Source organism: Bos indicus, chromosome 22 (genome assembly GCF_029378745.1).
Source record: "Bos indicus isolate NIAB-ARS_2022 breed Sahiwal x Tharparkar chromosome 22, NIAB-ARS_B.indTharparkar_mat_pri_1.0, whole genome shotgun sequence".
In the NCBI taxonomy this organism is placed as follows: Eukaryota; Metazoa; Chordata; class Mammalia; order Artiodactyla; family Bovidae; genus Bos; species Bos indicus.
This window is the reverse complement of record NC_091781.1, coordinates 1,572,998-1,593,550: the sequence shown is the minus strand read 5'-3', so window position 1 is coordinate 1,593,550 and position 20,553 is coordinate 1,572,998. Positions and strand designations below refer to the sequence as shown.

Here is a 20,553-nt window from a genome sequence, read left to right as displayed (position 1 = left end):
TATCTGTAGTATGTAAATAAAGCTCATTCTAATAAAAGAGTAACATCAATTTTAATATAACATGCTATCAAATCAACGTCATTCAGACTTTGTGCTTATTGTGCCTTGTAACTTGATATTGTGGAGCCGTGTGTCATCACTTCCATTCTCTGAGGGAACTTTCCAAAGTGTAAGAATAGGCTAGAGATCTGAGCAGTAGCTTTCTCAACAATTTCTGTCCTTACCAAAACCAAGGAAAAGATGTGTAGACTGTTGACAACCTTCTTGTTTTCATGAATATCACACAAAAATCTCAAATACTTTAAAGTTTAAATTATAAATCTTTCATTAGTAATGTGGCATGATGGGTTAGCCTAATAGTCAGAGTAACTCTGGTTGCAGATGATTTTTCCCCGCTTGAGTCTGTAGGATGATGGTGGTGGTGGTGGTGGTGATTTTTGTTCCATGATAGTTATTACAGTAGCTGTGGGGAGGCCTCTTGGAGAGGAGCTATTTTCTTGATGATAAAATTAAATTATATAATAGTTAAGCAATATTTCAAGGACAGTGCCTGCACAGAACTGAGTTTAATATAAGGCACTATTTCCCTATTTTGTTCAAGCCATAACTATTCTTGATAGAAAAGGGTTCTTTTACATCTAAAAAAAGTAATTTTCCCAGTCCACTTCTGTGGTACAATGTTAGAAATCTCTTCCCTGGAAAGATGCTTTATGTCAACACTTCTTCTGTGTTAAACATTACTCAGTGCTCTGGGAGAATTATGACCCCAGCTGGGTAAACAGTATCCTTTCAGAGCTTGGCTGCCTGGAGCTGGTATGAGGCTGCCAGGTTGTCTGCTGGCTGGAGTATGAACAGGCTGTGTCGTGAGATCTAGTCATGCCCATCCACCTGCAGTCCCAAACTCAGAGGCAGTAACTAAAAGGCTCTGTGCTCTTGATCAGGCAGAGTGGTCCCTGACATTCAAGTTTTATCATAATTGAAGATCACTGATGGTGACTATCCCTAGACCTGGCTCCACTGTCTTCCCTGTGCTCCCCAAAGGAAGGACAGAGGGCCTGGGTGACTCAGGAGGGAGGCCGGGGAGACTCCATCCACGTTATATTTGGGCATATAGAAATCTAGGTGGAGCTGCTGTCATGACAAATAAATATGAAAAAACAAACAAAAAACAACTCTGGGCAATCATGTAAAACAAAAGGCAGCAAAGCAAATAAAGACAGATAAATAATCTGCTGTGGAAGGTGTTACACCAAGTAAATAGAAAATCCAATGCTTTGTTTTGTTAGACTGAACAGACCGTGAAGTTTATGAAATGAAATTGAAGATGAGGTGATAGAACAGTACAAAGGAGCAGGATGACTGTGCAGCTGGGAGAGATGAGGACTTAATGCACAAACCCAGGACAAGGAAGAACGTGGAGTCAGTGAAAGGAAGGGCGTGCCTGATGACATTACACATGGCACAAGGGAAGGGGACGAGGGAGCGAGAGCAGCTGGAAAATGAAGCATATGGCCGCGGAACATGTGGGTAATTAACATCCCTAAGGTAAAGAATGAAACCAAGGGAAATTTTGCAAAGCCTCAGTGACCTAATAGAAGAGAACTTCCCTAAGATAAAAGAAGACTGACATTTAATGGAAAAAGACAAACCGCAGAATGATGAAGACCGAAATGTATTCAAGTAAATGGCAGAGGAAAAGAGTTCAAAACAGAGGCGGCTGAATGCAACAGAGAGAGATGACTCCTACATCACACCGTACACAAAAATCATGTCTGGGTAGTTTGGAAGGTCAAACAATAAAGATAAGATAGGAGAAAACTTGATGATCTGGGAGAGGCAAGATTTCTCAAATGGAAACCAGAAAGCATTGACCGTGAACTGCCATTGGTAAATCGGCCTGTGCATTGACTTTTCTTTTTCAGAGACAGAAATTTTGTTTCTGATCGTTCCTCCATTGGAAGCCTGTCTAGTGCCAATGCGGCTGGCCGAATCCAGCAGCTTCATTTGTCAGAAGATTTAAGCCCTCGGGAAATACAAGAAAATACTTTCTCTCTTCAAGCAGGTATTTATATCACATTATTATGTTTTATTATTTGATACTGTTTAACTTTATATTATTCTAAGATTATAAGGATAATATTAATTAGGCCCAATTTATAACTATAAAAACTGTGAAGTTAAATTCATGTGGATGCTTGAAAACTTCTTGGTACCAGTGTTGGAACTGCAGGTTAACGACACCCCAGACTTTGTGTTCTGGACAGGTGCACAACCAGGAGTTGGACTCCTGGCCCCTTCTTCTTACAAGTTCCGTGCCCTAGTGTATCAGCCCTCTGAAACAGTTCATGCTCAGACTGTAAAGGTTACTTTCTATAGTGTATTTAAAGTGTGCACTATTTGTCCACCATCGTGGATGTGCACTATGCACCTGCTCCATGAGGGCCTGTGCTGGGCTCAGGGCGGACGGTGCCTGCCCGCCTCCCCCAGAGCACAGGAGGCCTGGGGTGGGCGTACACTTGGGTTACACAGAGAAGACAGACACCGGCCAGCACAGCTCGGCTGCCTTTCCCCAGAGATGTACCAGAGGGGAAATCAGTGTTTGTTTTAAAACCAACTCTTTTAAAAAATTATTTCTTTATTTGGGTGCATGAGGTCTTTGCTGCAGCACACGGAATCTTTGATTTTCATTTCGGCATGTGGGGTTTTTAGTTGCATCATGTAGGATGTAGCTCCCTGGCCAGGGCTTAAACCTGGGCCCTCTACAATGGGAATGTGGAGTCTTGGTCACTGGTCCACCAGGGAAGGCCCAGAAAATTAGTGTTTTTTGAGGAATGACCCTGCCAGTGAAGTTCTCTGAGGCAGAGAGTGAGAGTGCTGGTGTAACCATGCAAGTGCAGCCGTGGGCACGAAAGACTCGGTGTTTGGTGGTTTTCATTGCAGCCTGCTGTGCGGCCCTCACGGAGCTGGTGCTGGACGACAGCAATGCCCACCAGGTGGTGCAGGTGAGAGGGCGGGGCGGGGGGGGGGGGGGTGCCGGGCCACGCCGCTGTGCAGGGAGCCCCCTGCAGGCGGCCCGGTATCCCAGATCATGGCCTCTATGGTCCCAGCAACGTGGTCTTAAAATATTGTAATATCTTAGCTAACATGCAGGATTCCATTTTATATTCTTGTCCTTACCCTGTTAACTCACTTAGCTTTCAGAGAACTGCCATGTAGTTGACTGATGGTGTTTATTTCTTATATTATATGCAGTTTATTTCATTCTCTTTATCCTTTTTAAAACAGCTATCCTGAACTGCTTTAATTTGGGGCACACAGGATGCCATGAGCCAAGAGGACGTCAAGTTATTTAGGGTATATGCCCAGTAGTGGGATGGGGGGGTCATATGGATGAAACACAGCAAACAAAAATATTTATTGCTGAGGGACTAATTTCACAAAGCACACACAGCATCATTCAGTAACCAACTTACTACATATAGAGTCATATGTATGTGTGTGTGTGCATAAATACACACATTTGTATACAACCCTGTAATGTGTTTCTGTTATAAAAGTTACTTCCTGTTTGTTGGATTTTACAGAGGAAACGTTTTTTTTGGGGGGTCAATACATCAACTTAAAAATATATAAATTCATAATGTTAGTAAGGATCAGGTCAGCAGTGATGAGAGTCCCTGAGGAATTCAGCAGGTCAGGGTGGCTGGTGAGGCAGGGGGAAGCTCAGTCCCATTACTGTTAACTTGCTGGCTTGGCCTCTGGAAAAGTATTCTGCCTAAGCTTTGACTTTGTCACGTATAAAACAAGGAAACCGTAAGACTAATTCACATAATAGCTAGTAAGTCAGAAAGAGAAAAACAAATATCGTATATTAACACATATATATGGAATATAGAAAGATGGTACTGATAAACCTATCTGCAGGGCAACAATGGAGATGCAGACACAGAGAACAGACTTGTGGACCCAGTGGGGGACGGAGAGGGAGGGACAAGCTGAAAGAGTGCCATGGAAACATACATTACCATATGTAAAATAGGTAGCCAGTGGGAATTTGCTGTATCATGCAGGGAGTGCAGACAACCTCTGTGACAACCTGGAGGGGTGCGATGGGGTGGGAGCGAGGAGGGAGCTTCAAGAGAGAGGGGACATGTGTATACCTATGGCTGATTCATGTTGATGTACGGCAGAAACCAACAATACAATATTTACAACAGTATTGTAAAGCAGTTATCCTCCAGTTAAAAATAGATTATTTTGTAAAAGACTGAATGCAGTAAGGCAGTAAAACTCTGCACAGTTATAAATGTCCACGTAGAGAATTTAGTAAATTATGTATTTAATAGATAATACAAAAGTACCAGTAAGGCAGTACATTTTGTTCACTTCTCCATGTGTATATTTGTATTAGAATAAGTCTAGAAAGATGTTAATTGTTTATACAAATAGCATTCATTTTTAAAAATATATTTTCTCTTAATTTTCTCTTTTCTATACTCATTTATCTCCATGTATTGTTTAATTAACAAAACAATAAAGGGAGAAATATTTTATATATTATAATTGTATTTTATAATTTTATATTTAAAATGCAAAATATAGAAATACTTGGGTCCCTTAACTCTGCTCACATTTTGGTTCCTACTCTTTGTTTTTAAAGTATTTAAATCACTTTTAATTGATGTACTTTGTTATCATCTTTAATGACAGTTGAAATTTTAAGATGTGGTTATACCCTTTGATGTTTCAACACATTACATTAACATCTTTAGTATTATCCTATAAAATTGACTCATGGTTCCAAAATTATACTAACAGTTCTTCTTTAATGTTTTAAGGTTGTTCTTTTCTTCTTGCTCACTCATAACATGGCATCTTTATTCTTCCAGGAAAATGGCATATATACAATAGCAAAATTAATTTTACCAAACAAACAAAAGAATGCAGCAAAAACTAATCTATTACAGGTAATAAACATATCTATTATTCTTTAATATCAAGTTACTGGAATCTGGGGAAATTTTGATAATAGGAGGTATGATTTTTAGAACTTGTAGGTTAGCACTGGTCCCCTGTACTGACCGTGAGGGAAAAATACCTGGTGAGAGAGGCTGGAATGGAAAGAAATGCTGTCAAAACAGTGTAAAAGATTTAATAGTAGTTTCTCCATAGGGAGATAGGTGATTTTATTTAGATATTTTTTTGCTTATCCATAAGTTCTATGTTTTAAAAATATTGCTTGTATATCAGCAAAAAAAAGGCGGGGGGTGGGGTGGGAAATTATGTGCTGTATTTAAGCATGGAGCGCAGTCACTAGCCTTTCTCCTTTACAAAGGCAGACTTGTAAAATGGATCTCAATAGATGAGAAGGTGCTGGTTGGGTGAGTGAAGGGGTGGAGTGGACACGCATGGCTCCTACTCCAGGGCGGATGAGCATACACAGAGAACAGCATGGACACAGCTCGAAGGCCGGGCGGCTTAGAGCGTGCTTTGCGTAGGGCAGGTGTGTGGGGGTGAAGGAGGAGGGGGAGTGCCTTGGGAGAGGGGCCCTGGTGGGTAAGAAGGGGTCTCATTCTGCAGGATCTTATATGGCACACCAGAGGGCAAGTGTTCCCCGAGACACTGGAATAATAAAATCAGAGTCAGAGGAAGCCTTTGCAGCTGTTGAAGCTCATCCCTTTTTTCAAGTCATTAGAAAAGGAAGTAAAATGTGACGTTTGCCTTCAAGCTGACTTCAGGGCTCTCACCCAGAATGATCGTCAGACCCTCAGAGAATTTGTGGTGGTGTCTGTGGGCTGGCAGACAGAGCTGCCACTGAGAACACACAGGTGTGGGGATGACTGCCTCTCAGGGAGCACAGAGGCCCGACCTTGTGCCAGAACAGGACAAGTCCACCCTTTACCGGACGTGCAGCCTGTTAAGTCATCAGAGGGTTTTAAAGAATTTTTACAGAAATTCTCCCAAGACACACACAGGTTCCCCACTTCTCATAGCCGCTTGCTTTCTCACCAGGCTCCTTTGTGTCGTCTTGTTATCTGCCTGACTTTCCCAGGCCATTTTGTTTGCGACCCTTCTATATTTAGGTCACTGATTTTATGAGATGATTCCAGACTTGAATTCAGCAGACGCTAGTCACCTTTGTGGTGGCCTCGGGTACAGGTATAGCTGCAGGCCCAGGGCTCTCTTGCTCTCTTTTCTCAGCACTGCAGAATTTCCAGTGTTTATTTTTCTCTGGTGAACCCTCACAGGCCTCTTCTGAGTGTTCTCGGGAGTGACTGTAGATGGTTCTATCTGGGGACTGCCTTAGACTTTACTCAAGAAACCAATTTGTCAAGTTGGAGTCCACTGTGCCTGTGGATATTTTTATATGCCATCATTTCTAGGGTTTATTTTCTCACGAAAACTATATAAATATTGAGGCATATGTAGCAGGCTAGAAACAAAATAAACCTCGAGCTCCTGGAAGTCTTGTGCCATTTGGTTTTCTCGGCACAGGAGTTTTATTTCTTGTCTCTGTGCTCCTTTTGTACGTTCTAGAAAGGAACTAACGACAGGCACCGAATCAAACAAGGCCCAGACCGCAAGCCTTCCACAGGGCAAATGCTTTTTAAACACAAGAACTCTGGTGTTTCTGTCCCCTGTTTTCAGTTACGAGCTGTGGCTCCTGCAGCCACCAGCCACGTTCACTGTACAGCCACGTTAGTGTCCGCTTCGTGATCATTCTATCCTGAAAACGTTTTACTTCCTTGAGCTACCATTTGAGAATCACATATCCTTCTATTTTCCAGTGTTACGCATTCAGAGCCTTGAGGTTTCTCTTCAGTATGGAAAGAAACAGACCACTGTTTAAAAGGTATGAGCTTAGAGAAATTCGGGTGACCTGTGATCTTTAGATTCAACTGTTTTCACAGGCCTGCTTTTGTATGCAAACAGTAAGAAAAGAAAAAGTCAAAATGCAAAACATGTGTCCTCAGATTTCTTAAAATCCACAGATAAACCAAGTCAGCCCTAAATGATATCTTAACACCGAAAGTTTGCAGAGTGACGAGGAAGCACACGAATCAAATCAGTACACCTCTTTTCATTACCTGTGACTGCTGCAGTGTTTAGTTTTTCTCTCTTTTTTAAGACATTAACTTTTAAAGCAATGAAATAAAAACATGTGCTTGTTTTTGCCCCTTCAGAAATGTCCGAAGTTGATCTAGACATTTCCTTTTTTAAAAAATTGTGGCTGTGCTGGGTCTTTGTTGCTGCGCGCAGGCTTTCTCTAGTTGAGGGGAGCAGGGACTGCTCTCTTGTTGCAGAGTACAGGCTCTGGAGCACGCGTTCAGGAGTGGGGGTCCTTGGGCTTCGTTGCCCCGTAGTATGTCGGATCCTTCCTGACCAGGGATCAAAGCCGAGTGCGCCACATTGGTAGGTGGGCTCCCAAGCACTGGACCCCCAGGGAAGTCCTAAGCACTGCCTTTTAATCAGTAGAGAAGAAAATACTTATCTGGATGCTCTTCACAGGATAGGAATTCATTTGTATGGTAGGAAGCTGGATGTTCCTGGATCACAAGGCCGTGTGGCGAGCATGACAGAAAAGCCATCACCTCGGGAAGCAGACAGTGGTCACCCACAGGTGTGGTCTGTGCGCCATAGAGGTGGCAGGTTCGCCAAATCAAAGGCCCAGGTTCTTATAAACCAGAATGGAAACAAAACCCTGAGTTAATTGAACATCTTTTGTTCAGAATGGGACATTTTGTGTTTTTACTTTGTTTCTACATGACACTTACATTTAGGGGAAAAAAGGAAATATTAGTTATTTATTGTTGTTATTCAGTCAGTAAGTCATGTCTGACTCTAGGTGACCCCATGAACTGCAGCATGTCAGTCTTCCCAGTCCTCTACTATCTCCTGGAATTTGCACAAACTCACGTCCATTGTGTCAATTTCAGTTTAGTTGCTCAGTTGTATCCAACTCTTTGTGACCCCATGGACTGCAGCATGCCAGGCTTTGCTGTCCATCATCAATTCCCAGAGCTTGCTCAGACTCATGTCCATCGAGACAGTGATGCCATCCAAGCATCTCATCCTCTGTCATCCCCTTCTCCTCCTGCCTTCAATCTTTCCCCTTCTCCTGCCTTCAGTCTTTCCCAGCATCAGGGGATTTTCCAATGAGTCAGCTCTTCACATCATGTGGCCACAGTATTGGAGTTTCAGCTTCAACATCAGTCCTTCCAATGAATATTCAGGACTAATTTCCTTTAGGATGGACTGGTTTGATCTCCTTGCAGTCCAAGGGACTCTCAAGAGTCTTCTTCAACACCACAGTTCAAAAGCATCAATTCTTTGGTGCTCAGCTTTCCTTATAATCCAAAGCTCACATCCATATATGACTACTGGAAATGTATGTATTTCATAGCTTTGACTAGATGGACCTTGTTGGCAAAGTAATGTCCCTGCTTTTAAATATGCTGTCTAGGTTGGTCATAGCTTTTCTTCCAAGGAGAAAGTGTTTTTTTATTTCATGGCTGCAGTCACCATCTGCAGTGATTTTAGAGCCCCCAAAACAAAGTCTGACACTGTTTCCATTGTTTCCCCATCTATTTGCCATGAAGTGATAGGACTGGATGTCATAATCTTAGTTTTCTGAATGTTGTTTTAGGCCAACTTTTTCATTCTCTCTTTCACTTTCATCAAGAGGCTCTTTAGTTCTTCCTCACTTTCTGCCATAAGGGTGGTGTCATGTGCGTATCTGAGGTTACTGATATTTCTCCTGGCAGTCTTGATTGCAGCTTGTGTTTCATTCAGCTGGCATTTGCATGATGTCCTCTGCATAAAAGTTAAATAAGCAGGGTGACAATATACAGCCTTGACATACCCCTTTCCCAATTTGGACCCAGTCTGTTGTTCCATGTCCAGTTCTAACTGTCGCTTCTTGACCTGCACACAGATTTCTCAGGAAGTGGGTAAGATGGTCTGGTCTGGTATTGCTATCTCTTTAAGAATTTTCCACAGCTTGTTGTTATCCACACAGTCAAAAGCTTTGGCATAGTCAATAAAGCAGAAGTAGATGTTTTTCTGGAAACTCTCTTGCTTTTTTGATGATCCAACGGATGTTGGCAATCTGATCTCTGGTTCCTCTGCCTTTTCTAAAACCAGCTTGAACATCTGAAAGTTTGTGGTTCACATAGTGTTGAAGCCTGGCTTGGAGAATTTTGAGCATTACTTTACTAGCATGTGAGATGAGTGCAATTGTGCAGTAGTTTGAACATTCTTTGGCATTTTCTTTCTTTGGGATTGGAATGAAAGCTGACATTTTCCAGTCCTGTGGCCACTGCTGAGTTTTCCAGATTTGCTGACATATTGAATGCAGCACTTTCATAGCATCATCTGTTAGGATTTGAAATAGCTCACCTGGAATTCCATCACCTCCACTAGCTTTGTTTGTAGTGATGCTTCCTAAGGCCCACTTGACTTCACATTCCAGGATGTGTGACTCTGGGTGAGTGATCACACCATAATGGTTATCTGGGTCATGAGGATATTTTTTGTATAGTTCTTCTGTGTGTTTTTGCCACCTCTTCTTAATATTTTATGCTTCTGTTAGATCCATACCATTTCTGTCCTTTATTGTGCTCATCTTTTCATGAAATGTTCCCTTGGTATCTCTGATTTTTTTGAAGAGATCTCTAGTCTTCCTTATTCTATTGTTTTCCTCTATTTCTTTGCATTGATCACTGAGGAAGGCTTTCTTATCTCTCCTTGCTATTCTTTGGAACTCTGCATTCAGATGCTTATATCTTTCCTTTTCTCCTTTGCCTTTAGCTTATCTTCTTTTCTCAGCTATTTGTAAGGCCTCCTCAGTCAACCATTTTGCCTTTTTGTATTTCTTTTTCTTGGGGATGGTCTTGATCCCTGCCTCCTGTACAATGTCATGAACCTCCATCCAGTTTTTCAGGCACTCTGTCTGTCAGATCTAATCCCTTGAATCTATTTCTCACTTCCACTGTATAATTGTAAGGGATTTGATTTAGGTCATAGTGGTTTTCCTTGCTTTCCTCAATTTAAAGTCTGAATTTGGCAATAAGGAGTTCATGATCTGAGCCACAGTCAGCTCCTGGCCTTGTTTTTGCTGACTATATTGAGCTTCTCCCTCTTTGGCTACAAAGAATATAATCAGTCTGATTTCAGTATTGACCATCTGGTTATGTCCATGTGTAGAGTCTTCTCTTGCGTTGTTGGAAGAGGGTGTTTGGTATGACCAGTGCAGTCTCTTGGCAAAACTCTGTTAGCCTTTTCCCTGCTTCATTTTTTAATCCAAGGCCAAACTTGCCTGTTACTCTAGGTATCTCTTGACTTCCCACATTTGCATTCCAGTCCCCTATGATGAAAAGGACATCCTTTTTGGGTGTTAGTTCTAGAAGGTCTTGTAGGTCTTCATAGAACCATTCAACTTCAACTTCTTCAGCATTACTAGCTGGGGCATAGACTTGGATTACTGTGATATTGATTGGTTTGCCTTGGAAATGAACAGAGATCATTCTGTCATTTTTGAGGTTGCACCCAAGTACTGCATTTTGGACTCTTTTGTTGACTATGAGGGCTATTCCATTTCTTCCAAGGGATTCTTGCCCACAGTAGTAGATATACTGGTCATCTGAGTTAAATTTGCCCATTCCAGTCCATTTTAGTTCACTGATTCCTAAAATGTCAGTGTTCACTCTTGCCGTCTCCTGTTTGACCACTTCCAATTTACCTTGATTCATGGCCCTAACATTCCAGGTTCCTATGCAATATTGTTCTTTACAGAGTCACACTTTGCTTCCATCACCAGTCACATCCACAACTGGGTGTTGTTTTTGCTTTGGCTCTGTCTCTTCATTCTTTCTGGGGTTATTTTTCCACTCTTCTCCAGTAGCTTATTGGGCACCTACAGACCTGGGGAGTTCATCTTTCAGTTCCCTATCTTTTTGCCTTTTCATACCATCCATGGGGTTCTCAAGGGAAGAATGCTGAAGTGGTTTGCCATTCCCTTCTCCAGCGGACCACATTTTGTCAGAACTCTCTACCATGACCTGTCCATCTTGGGTGACCCTACATGGCATGGCTCATAGTTTCACTGAGTTAGACAAGGCTGTGGTCCATGTGATCAGTTTGATTAGTTTTCTGTGATTGTGGTTTTCATTCTGTCTGCCCTCTGAAGGATAAGTATAAGAAGCTTATGGAAACTTCCTGATGGGAGATACTGACTGTGGGGGAAACTGGGTCTTGTTCTGATGGGTGGGGCCATGCTCAGTATATCTTTAATCCAAAAATCTGTTGATGGGCAGAGCTGTGTTCCCTCCCTCCCATCATTGTTTTGATGATGCCACCCGAACTTCTCATCCTCTGTCGCCCCCTTCTCTTCCTGCCCTCAGTCTTTCCCAGTATCAAGGTCTTTTCCAGTGAGTTGGATCTTCACATCAAGTGATCAAAGTATTGGAGCTTCAGCTTTAGCACCAGTCTTCTAATAAATATTCAAGGTTGATTTCCTTTAAGATTGACTGGTTTGATCTTGTTGTCCAAGGGACTCTCAAGAGTTTTATCCAGTGCCACAATTCAAAAGCATCAATTCTTCAATGTTCAGCATTCTTTATGGTCCAACTCTCACATCCCTACATGACTACTGGGAAAATCATAGCTTTGATTATATGGACCTTTGTTGGCAAAGTGATATCTCTGCTTTTTATTATGTTGTCTAGGTTTGCCATAGCTTTCCTTCCAAGGAACAAACATCTTTTAATTTCATGGCTGTGGTCACCATTATTCATTATTATTATTCTATTATATATATTTATTCATTATAACCTTTTATTTCAAGGCCGTAAATCACCAGATGGTCAGTACCAAAAACAGATTATGTTCTCTGCAGCCCAAGATAGAGAAGCCCTATACAGTCAGTAAAACCAAGACCTGGAGCTGACTGTGACTCAGGTCATGAATCCATATTGTAAAATTCAGCCTTAAATTGAAGAAAGTAGGGAAAACTACAAGGCCATTCAGGTATGACCTAAATCAAATCCCTTATTATTATACAGTGGAGGTGATGAATAGATTCAAGGGAATAGATCTGGTAGACAGAGTACCTGAAAAACTATGGATGGAGGTTTGTAAAACTGTACAGGAGGCAGTAACCAAAAGCATCCTAAAGAAAAAGAAGTGCAAGAAGGCAAAGTGACTGTGTGAGGAGGCTTTACAAATAGCCAAGGAAAGAAGAGATGTGAAAGGTAAGGGAGAAAGGGAAAGATATACCCAGCTGAATGCAGAGTTCTAGAGAATAGCAAGGAGAGATAAGAAGGGCTTCTTAAAGAACAATGCAAAGAAATAGATGAAAACAATAGAATGGGTAAGACCAGAGATCTCTTCAAGAAAATGAGAGATATCAAGGGAAAATTTCATGCACAGATGGGCATAATAAGGACAGGAACAGTAAGGACCTAACAATCAGAAGAGATTAAGAAGATGTGGCAAGAATACACAGATGAATCATGCAAGAAAGGTCTTAACCATGATGGCATGGTCACTCACCTAAAGCCAAACATCCTGGGATGTAAAGTCAAGTGGGCCTTAGGAAGCATTACTACGAACAAAGCTAGTGTAGGTGATAGAATTCCAGCTGAGCTATTTCAAAGCCTAACATATGATGCTGTTAAAGTGCTGCACTCGATGTATCAGCAAATTTGGAAAACTCAGCAGTGGCCACAGCAGTGGAAAAGGTTGGTTTTCATTCTAATCCCAAAGAATGGCAATGCCAAAAAATGTTCAAATTACCAGACAGTTATACTCATTTCACATGCTAGGAAGGTTATTCTCAAAATCCTTCAAGCTAGGCTTTAGCAGTATGTGAACTGAGAACTTCCACATATACAAACTGGGTTTTGAAGAGGCAGAGGAACTAGAGATCAATTTGCCAGCATTCATTGGATCATGGAAAAAGCAAGGGAGTTCCAGTAAACCGTCTACTTCTGCCTCATTGACTACCTTAAAAGCTTTGACTCTGTGAATCACAGAAAACTGTGGAAAATTGTTAAAGAGATGGAAATACCAGACCACCTTACCTGTCACCTGGGAAATCTGTATGCAGATCAAGAAGCAACAGGTAGAACTGAATATGGAACAATGGACCGGTTCAAAATTGAGAAAGGAGTACGTCAGGGCTGTATATTGTCACCTTGCTTATTTAACTTATATACAAAGTACATCATGTGAAATACCAGGCTGGATGAAACACAAGCTGGAATCAAGATTGCTGAGAGAAATATCAGCAAGCTCAGATACACAGAAGATATCACTCTAATGGCAGAAAGTGAAGAACTAAAGAGCCTCTTGATGAAAGTGAAAGAGGAGAGTGAAAAAGCTGGCTTAAAACTCAACATTTAAAAATCTAAGATCACAGTGTCTGGTCATATCACTTCATGGCAAATCAATGGGGAAAAAGTGGAAGTAGTGGCAGATTTTGTTATCTTGGACTCCAAAATCACTGCGGATGGTGACTGCAGGCACGAAATTAAAAGATGCTTTCTCCTTGGAAGGAAAGTTATGACAAACCTAGACAGCATATTAAAAATCTGAGACATCACTTTGCTGACAAAGGTCCATATAGTCAAAGCTATGATTTTTCCAGTAGTTGTGGATGTGAGAGTTGGATCATAAAGGAGGCTGAGCACCAAAGAACTGATGATTTCAAATTGTGATGCTGGAGTAGACTCTTGAGAGTCCCTTGGACTGCAAGGAGATCATACCAGCCAATCTTAAAGGAAATCAACCCTGAATATTCATTGGAAGATTGATGCTGAAGCTGAAGCTCCAATACTTTGACCACCAGTGCAAAGAGGTAACCTATTGGAAAAGACTCTGATGCTGGGAAAGATGGAAAGAAAAAGGAGAAGGGGGCAGCAGAGGATGAGATATTTAGATAGCATCACCAACTCAATGGATATGAATTTAAGCAAACTCTGGAAGATAGTGGAGGACAGAAGAGCCTGATATGCTGCAGTCCATGGGGTTGCAAAGAATCAGACGGGACTTAGTGGCTGAACAATAACAACAACAAATCATATCGGTGAACTTAAAAGATTTTAATAAACCTAAACTCTTGAAACCAGTAGCTTGGAAATGATGCATAAATATCTTCATTTTTATTCATCTGTATTTTAACTTTGTTTTAATAAAACATTCAAGAGTTAGGTTAACATTTACCTCCTCGGGTTAATATGAGGACTGACCCAAACGGCATTTGTGAAAGTACTCTGTGTTCAGTAAACATCCAGTAAGCATCCATTCCTACTGTGTTTGATACCATACCCCCAAATGTCTTACAAATAAAATTTCTGTAAAATCTGTATCATATCTATTTGTTTTATTATGGCAAAAAGCACATAGCATGAGACTCACTCTCTTCCATTGTTAACTGTGCAGTCCAGTGTTCCTAACTGTAAGTGCAGGGTTGTGCAACAGATGTCTGGAACTTTCCTTTCCAGTTACTTTTCCTTACCCCCTGAGACATGTGTCTCTAGTTTATTTTTGTGGGATAAGTTGGTAAGCATTATTCCCCCCATTTGTTGGCCAGTATATTTAATGTAATTGACCTACGAGTGCACCAGATCCAAAAGGGAAGGAACAGGCCAGACTTTCCAACTCCTACATGAAGTATGTGTATGCATTTTTCTCTGTAGACTTTTCCCCACCGACCTGTTTGAGACCTTCATTGATATAGGACATTATGTTCGTGATATCAGTGCTTATGAAGAATTAGTATCAAAGTTGAATTTATTAGTGGTAAGTCTTGACTTTTAAACTAATTTGGCAGGCTGCCATGCGGTTAGAACGTGCTTATCCTAGTGACCTGTTTCCTTTTCCTTTTTTGGTTAGGAGGATGAACTGAAGCAAATTGCTGAAAATGTTGAAAGCATTAATCAGAATAAAGCTCCTTCGAAATATATAGGCAACTATGCGATTCTGGATCATCTCGGCACTGGAGCTTTTGGCTGTGTTTACAAGGTGACCTTGCCCTCAAACAGCACTTCCGATGTTCCCAAACAAGTTGCATGTCCCCCTGCACACTCACACACACGTGAATTGGAGTGCTTGTCGGTGAGCAGGTAGAAATAAAAAGCAGAATGATTTTTGTCCAACAGATGGCCGCACTGATATATCTCCCTCTCAGCTCTAGAAACTGGCCACTGACCTTTGAAGACAAAAAAAGTATCATTGATTTCTCACACACGTCGTCAAAATGGCTTGTCCTAATACATGACACATTCTCCAAAATCACACCGGTGTTTCTGTACTTATCCAGTAAAATCCTGCGAAATACAATAACCTGATCCAGGAGATATTGATAAAAAATTTTTTTCGAGCTGAGCTTAGTGTAAATTCAAATTGAATTTTTGAAGTTATATAACTAATTTAGATGACTTGGCTTAATCATGTGACCTTATTAATCTGTAGTAATCACTTTCTTCCTCTCTTCCATTGTCTCTCTCTCTTTGTCTCATTTATCTTAGGTTAGAAAGCGCAGTGGTCAAAATCAGTTAGCAATGAAAGAGGTCAACTTACATAACCCAGCATTTGGAAAAGATAAAAAAGACCGAGACAGCAGTGTAAGGAATATTGTTTCTGAATTAACCATAATTAAAGAGCAGGTAAATGGTTTTGCTTACAAAGATGTTTTCCTTAAATAAATGTCATCCAAAAAGTAGAGTTCATGTGCTGTTCCTGTCTACGCTGTGTAGGAACTAGTTCTGTTTAAAATAATCGGCCCTAAGGTGATATCAATCACCAGGTTTTCTCCTAAGGCTTGACATTGAACCACAGACAGTATATGGGGTTATAACCACATCAGGGCCAGGAATGCAGAACAATTGAGTTCACAGCCCAGAATGCATAATGTATGAGAAAGCATATCCACTTCCTTCTTATTATGTTGAAGTATATTTCGTTACTTCATTATGTGCATAATAGTATGACTAAGACTTCCCAGACTTTTGTCAAATGAAACCAAGTTGTTGACATTCCTCAAATATGGATTATTTAATCTAAACTGTGGATTTTCAAGTTGGGTTATTATTTATTGGCATGAGCAGAATATTCTAACATAGTGTTAACCACTCAAGTATCATGAAGGTCTGTTTAGGAGAAAGAATAAGCATGTCAGAGAGAAATGGGATTTCTCTTTGTCATCAGTGAACACACTGGCTTCTTTTTCAACTTTCTTTGTTTATGTTCACTGTGAATGCTGTTTGTCTGTAACTCCTGGGGAGACCTGTCAGTTCATGGCTGTTTGTTGTTGTTCAGTCCCTGTCCTCACGATCTCTCCTGGAGTTTGCTCACACTCATGTCCATTGAGGTAGTGATGCCATCTAAACATTTCATCCTCTGTTGTCCCCTTCTCCTCCTGGCCTCAGTCTTTCCCAGAATCAGGGTCTTTTCCAGTTAGTCAGCTCTTCGCATCTGGTGGCCAAAGAATTAGAGCTTCAGCTTCAGTATCAATCCTTCCAATAAATACTCAGAGTTGATTTCCTTTAGGATTGACTGGTTTGATCTCCTTGAATCCAAATCTGAACACAGTCTAGCCAGTAAGCTAGGTCAAGAACATGGCTCTTTTGCTTCCCTAGTCACGTGTTACTTGAATTTGAAACCTGCTGGCCACTTGGTAGTTGATGAGGTAAACTAGTGGTTTTAGGATATCTTCTAAGAAAAGAAGTTGTAAGGGCGGGGCCATAGGAGGCTTCTGCTTGAACTTTGAGAGAGCTCAAGACTGTAGGACTGTGCTGTCACCATGGGCTTAAACTAAGGAAAGGCAGCAAGTTGAGGTCAAAAAGGAGGCGGTGGTGGCAGACAGGAGTGGGAGAAGTGGGACTAGAATGGGAGAGTGTATTTGTTAATGTTAGTACTGAGTTGTAGTAACAAAGATGCCCCAAAGTATTGATACATGGGCTTGAAGGCGAGGCCTCTCCCTGTAGGGGCTTCATCTTCCTGCCAGTCCAAATGCATTGCTCTGCTCCACGTGGTCAGGCAGGGACCTGCTCCTCCTCTCCCATTGCAGCCACCAAGGTGGTGTGCCCTGCATTTTGCGTTCAGACAGTGGGCTCCCCTCACTCTCCACTGGGGAGAGCTGAGTGATAACCTCCCTCAGGGCTGCAGGAGAGGCAGAGAGAGGCAGAGAGATGTGACCTGTGGTGGGAAGTGCATCCTGCTACCACCTGATGGGATGGAGCAGCGTGAGGGCAGGTTTCAGTGGACAGCCAGAGGACTCTCCTGTGAAATGGCAAGAAGAAAGGCTAGAGAGAGATACAAGACATCTACAGTGTACCAGGGACTGTTCTGAGATGAAACAAACTCCAGTTCACTTAGAAACTCAAATTTTAAATAAACAACCACAAAAACTTAGTATTCTTTTGGAAAATTATCCCTTATTAAAAAAGTAGAATTTCTATGTTACATTCTAAGTCTGCAATGTAGGAGACATAGGTTCAGTTCCTGTGTTGGGAAGATCCCCTGGAGAAGGAAATGGCAACCCACTCCAGTATTCTTGCCTGGAAAATTCCATGGACAGAGGAGCCTGGCGGGCTACAGCCAATGGGATCACAAGAATCAGACTTGACTTAGCTACTAAACCACCACTCATTCTAAGGTAAACTATGCCAAAGAGAAAATTTTACTGGACACTTTTTGGAGTGCATGCATGCTTAGTCATGTCTGACTGACTGTGACACCCTGGACTGTAGCCCTCCAGGCTCCTCTGTCCATGGGATTCTCCAGGCAAGAACACTGGAGTGGGTTGCCATGCCCTCCTCCAGGGACCCCTTTTGTTGAGGTATAAATGACATATGACAGCAGATTAGTTTCAGGTGAGCAACATGATGGTTAAATATTTGTATGTATTATGATGTGATGACCACACCAAGTCCAGTTAACATCCACCACATGTAGCTAAGATGAGAACTTTTTTCCCCAAACTTACTTATTTTTAACTGGAGGAAAATTGCTTCACAATATTGTGTTGGCCCTTGCCATATATCAACTTGAGTCAGCCATAGGTATACATGTGTCTCCTCCCTCTCTAACCTCCCTCCCACTTCCTACCCTTCCACCCGTCTAGGTTGTTGAAGTGAAGTGAAGTGTTAGTTGCTCAGTCGTGCCCGACTCTTTGTGACCCCATGGACTGTAGCCCACTAGGCTCCTCTGTCCATGGGATTTTCCAGGCAAGAATATTGGAGTGGGTAGCCATTTCCTTCTCCAGGGGGTTTTCCTGACCCAGGAATTGAACCCGGGTCTCCTGCACTGCAGACAGATACTTTATCTACTGTATGATTCAAGTTTCTTGAAAATCATACAGCTAATTCCCAGCAGTTTCCAACTTGAGTCTAGGAAGATGGTACTGATAAGCCTGTTTACAGGTAACAGTGGACATGTAGGCATAGAGAACAGACTTACAGACACAGGCAGTGGGGAGGACAAGGTGGGGGTGGGACACATGGAGAGAGTAATGCAATCAGAACTTTTAAACCACAAGTAAAACTTTATTCAGGACCACTGCAATAGAAGTCAAACTATTGCAAGAGAGGAGAGAGATTCAACTCAGCTCTCAACAGGAGAGGCATGCCGGGGGACTTACAACTAAAAGTCAGGGCTGGGGGTGTCAAAGAATGGAAAATTGGTTAGTTATCAGGTTGGGGAAGAAAAACTTGATCAGATCACAAAGTTGAGGGGTGAAGAACTTGACTGGATATCAAGAGTGCAAGATTCCCTCTAAACCAACTGAGCAGGATTCTCGCTAAAACCTGGCAGGCCAAGGAGAGGAGGCCTAGTCCAGAGGATCACCCAAAGGAGTCTGCCCTAAGTTTGTTCAAGGAGGGAGACATGGGCAATTATTCTTATAATTTTAATGGGATTAGTAGCTCATGTTATTTTGATGTGAAAATATTAGTCGCTCAGTCATGTCAGCCCTTTGCAGCCTCATGGACTGTAGCCCGCCAGGCTCCTCTGTCCATGGAATTCTTCAGACAAGAATACTGGAGTGGGTTGTCATTCCCTTGTTCAGGGAATCTTCTCAACCCAGGGATTGAACCCGGGTCTCCTGCATTGTGGGTGGATTCTTTACCATTCAGTTCAGTTCAGTTCAGTCGCTCAGTCGTGTTCGACTCTTTGTGACCCCATGAACTGCAGCATGCCAGGCCTCCCTGTCCATCACCAACTCCCAGAATTCACTCAAACTCACGAACATCGAGTTGGTGATGCCATCCAACTGTCTCATACTCTGTTGTCCCCTTTTCCTCCTGCCCCCAATCCGTCCCACCATCAGAGTCTTTTCCAGTGAGTCAACTCTTCACATGAGGTGGCCAAATTACTGGAGTTTCAGCTTTAGCATCATTCCTTCCAAAGAACACCCAGGGCTGATCTCCTTTAGGATTGACTGGTTGGATCTCCTTGCAGTCCAAGGGACTCTCAAGAGTCTTCTCCAACACCACAGTTCAAAAGCATCAATTCTTGGGTGCTCAGCTTTCTTCACAGTCCAACTCTTATATCCATACATGACCACTGGAAAAACCATTTTGGAGAGCATAGAAAGACATGAGTCATGTAAATAGACAGTGTATATAAACATTTAAGTGGCAGAGAGAGGTTAAGAGCATAGATATATGTGTTCAAAGTTAATTGTTTCATTTCAATTTTCTCCTCAGTGCAATCTGTTTGTGGTATTGGAGCAGGGAGTGTTAAATGAATTCTTAAGATAGCTTCCAGTTCTATAATCCTCCATTTTAGTTAAATTAAGTGAGAAAGCAGAACCAGTTTTTATTGCTATTTTATAAGGCTATATAGGAGATTGCTGTTTTCAAAATAGTTTTGTAAGCAGCAAATAAATAATCATGAAAAATAAGATGATATTTTGAAATGCTTTGTTGTATAAATAAATGTAAACAGGATAATTTCTTTGTTGTTTTCAAATATGAATCCAACTAAATTGTGAAAACAAGTTTATATTTTGAAGTAGGTATAATGTTTGTTATTTATTTTCTTATAGCTTTATCATCCAAATGTTGTACGCTATTATAAAACATTTCTGGAAAGTAAGTATGAGTTTTCGTGATATTTCTAATAAAGTATCTATGTTATTTAAATATTTTTTTAAAAAATGTTACAAAAGAAGCTTAATCAACTCTTTTCTCTACCTTTTCTTTGTTATATATATGATAGTTGATATTTTTCATCACTTTCTTGATCAGTGAAACACTGATAGTCAAAGATCAAAATATGCTTATAAAATACTTAGATCTCTCTATATAAGATTGCACAAACAAACCAAAATACTAAATATTGCTATTTTCATATACAAAAAGCCTTTAGTAGGATCAGGAGAAAATAAAACAAAAGGATGGTGGCTTATTTAAGAAAAAATAAAAAGGTGTGTTTTTTTTTTTTTTATTAAATCAGATGATTTTTTCCACCCTCTTCCCCTCAAACAAATTGGGCTGGGTGTTTTGAGGTTTCTTTCTCTTGAAGTTCAGGTAATTGCCACAAGGTGGT

General features: G+C 41.3%; 1 protein-coding gene across 5 annotated transcripts in view; it reads left to right on the top strand.

The window, feature by feature from the left end:
• The window catches only part of NEK10 (NIMA related kinase 10), a 263,826-nt gene that overhangs the window by 85,781 nt on the left and 157,492 nt on the right, over window positions 1-20,553 (top strand). For 4 of the 5 annotated variants that reach the window (XM_070777296.1, XM_070777293.1, XM_070777295.1 and 1 more), the window contains 8 exons: window positions 1,923-2,062; window positions 2,941-3,002; window positions 4,890-4,967; window positions 6,789-6,853; window positions 14,700-14,802; window positions 14,896-15,024; window positions 15,531-15,668; window positions 20,051-20,096. In XM_070777296.1, the coding sequence (XP_070633397.1) occupies window positions 1,923-2,062; window positions 2,941-3,002; window positions 4,890-4,967; window positions 6,789-6,853; window positions 14,700-14,802; window positions 14,896-15,024; window positions 15,531-15,668; window positions 20,051-20,096 (761 nt within the window). The remainder of the gene's footprint in view (window positions 1-1,922; window positions 2,063-2,940; window positions 3,003-4,889; window positions 4,968-6,788; window positions 6,854-14,699; window positions 14,803-14,895; window positions 15,025-15,530; window positions 15,669-20,050; window positions 20,097-20,553) is intronic. The other variant, XM_070777294.1, reaches the window with a different exon arrangement.